A 2,500-nucleotide genomic window follows, 5' to 3' on the forward strand; every position below is an offset into this window, starting at 1 on the left:
TGGCTGTTTTGCGCTTGTGTATGGTTTGTGTGTTGTGTGTGTGTCGGTCGGGGGTGTGGGGGGCGTGTTTGGTGTGTGTGTGAATGTTTGTGTGCATGTGCGCGTGCCTTTCTGTACATGTGTGTGTGTGTGTGTGTGTATGTGTGTGCGCGCGCGTCTGTTTGTGTTGATGTCAGTGCGTGTGTGTGTGTGTGTGTGTGTGTGTGTGTTAACTTGTGTTTGTGGTCTGTGTTGACAGCGCTTCATGCAGGAGCTGGTGGATGAGCCCTTGAAGACGATAGGTTTTGATGTGCCCGCCAACAACGACCCTCCCATTGAAGTGTAGGTGGTGGTGTTTCTGTTGGTGATGGTGGTGGTGGTGGTGGTGGAGGTGGTGGTGGTTGTGGTGGTGGTGGTGGTGATGCTGGTGGTGGTGGTTGTGTGTTGGTGGGGGTGGTTGTGGTTGTGGTGATGTCGGTGGTGGTGGTGGGTGATGGTTGTGGTGGTGGTGGTGGTGGTGATGATGTGGTTGTTGGTGATGGTAGTGTTGGTGATGATGGTGTTGGTGATGGTGTTGTTGTTGGTAATGGTGGTGGTGGTGATGGTGTTGTTGTTGGTGGTGTTGGTGATGGTGGTGTTGGTGATGGTGGTGTTGGTGATGTTGTTGTTGGTGATGGTGCTGTTGGTGATGTTGTTGTTGGTGATGGTGGTGTTGGTGATGTTGTTGGTGGTGATCTTGCTGTTGGTGATGGTGTTCTTGGTGATGGTGGTGGTTCCAGTAGTGTTGGTGTACGTTTTGGTGCTATTTTTGGTGTTGATTTTTTTTTTTTAAAGAAAGAAAAAAAAAGGAAAAGAAAAGGCGGCAATACAAGGGCATCCAGGAGTCATGACCTGGGTAGCGGCCCGGCCCCCTTTAGAGTGTAAGGAGTTCAGGGCCGAAACACTTTGACTGAGGGGGGTGTGCTTCTTCTCTGAAGACCTTGTACTGTCCAGCTCTTCCCTAGAGTTTCTTATCACAGATTCAGATGTTCAAGACAAGACAACAAACCTATTAAGGGCCGAGAAACACTTGACTGATGATGGGGCTTCTTCTCTGAAGACCTTGTACTGTCCAGCTCTTCCCAGAGTTTCTTATCACAGATTCAGATGTTCAAGACAAGACAAACCTATTAAGGGCCGAGAAACACTTGACTGAGGGGGGGGTGCTTCTTCTCTGAAGACCTTGTACTGTCCAGCTCTCCCTAGAGTTTCTTATCACTGTTGTTGTTGTTGTTGTCGTGTTGTTTGTGCTGCTGCCCATTGGTGTACAGGTGATGATGTTGTTTTTGGTGGTGGTGGTGGTGGTGGTTGTTGTGATGGTGGTGGTGGTGGTGATGGTGATGATGTTTTTGGTGGTGGTGGTGGTGGTGGTGATGGTGATGATGTTGTTTTTGGTGGTGGTGGTGGTGATGGTGATGATGTTTTTTTTGGTGGTGGTGGTGGTGGTGATGGTGACGCCACACAGATTCAAGATGACGTGGATCATCTCCGATGCTTGCAAATACGACCACGTGACCTGCACCAACACAGCCTCTTCCCTGGTGTCTGATTGGATGAACGGTTTGGGGAACAGGTCAGTTGTGTGTGTGTGTGTGTGTGTGACTGTGTCTGACTCTGTGTGTGCGTTTGTGTGTGTGTGTGTGCGCGCACGTGTGTGTGTATGTGAATGTGTCTGTGTGTGCGCATGTTTTGTTGTGTGTGGTTAAATCATCATTATTACTATAGTTGTGGTGATTCTTCTTATTATTATTATTATTATTCATTATCATTACTATTATTATCATAATCCTCATCACCAGAAGAAGTAGTGGTATCATCATCTTTTTCATTATTAGTTATTTTGATGTAGTAGTAGTAGTAGTATCATCATCATCATCGTTGATTATTTTGATATAGTAGTAGTAGTAGTAGCAGCAGCATCATTGATCATTTTGATATAGTAGTAGTATCATCATCATCATCGTTGATTATTTTGATATAGTAGTAGCATCATCATCATCATCATCATCATCATTATCATCATCATCATCATCATTAATCATTTTGATATAGTAGTAGAAGTAGTAGTAGTAGCATCATCATCATCATCATCATTAATCATTTTGATATAGTAGTAGTAGTAGTAGCATAATCATCATCATCAATTATTTTGATATAGTAGTAGTAGTAGTATCATCATCATCATCATCATCATCATCATCATCATCAATTATTTTGATATAGTAGTAGTGGTAGTAGTACCATAATCATCGTCATCATCATCACTGGTCTTCATCATCACCATCATTATCACTCATCACTATGATTTCATTTTGATAAAGTAGTAGTATCAGTAATAGTAGTAGTAGTAGCATAATCATCATCATCAATTATTTTGATATAGTAGTAGTAGTAGTAGCAGCAGCAGCACAATCATCATCATCAATTATTTTGATATAGTAGCAGTAGTAGTACCATCGTCATCATCATCATCATCATTAAC

At 43.2% G+C, this 2,500-nt stretch overlaps 1 protein-coding gene across 3 annotated transcripts in view; it reads left to right on the top strand.

Moving 5' to 3' along the window:
• LOC143277263 (uncharacterized) overlaps positions 1-2,500 on the top strand; it is a 165,988-nt gene that overhangs the window by 114,836 nt on the left and 48,652 nt on the right. For all 3 annotated transcript variants that reach the window (XM_076582051.1, XM_076582050.1, XM_076582052.1), the window contains 2 exons: positions 239-321; positions 1,484-1,591. In XM_076582051.1, the coding sequence (XP_076438166.1) occupies positions 239-321; positions 1,484-1,591 (191 nt within the window). The remainder of the gene's footprint in view (positions 1-238; positions 322-1,483; positions 1,592-2,500) is intronic.

The sequence above is a fragment of the Babylonia areolata genome, chromosome 33, assembly GCF_041734735.1.
Source record: "Babylonia areolata isolate BAREFJ2019XMU chromosome 33, ASM4173473v1, whole genome shotgun sequence".
NCBI classification, from domain to species: domain Eukaryota; kingdom Metazoa; phylum Mollusca; class Gastropoda; order Neogastropoda; family Buccinidae; genus Babylonia; species Babylonia areolata.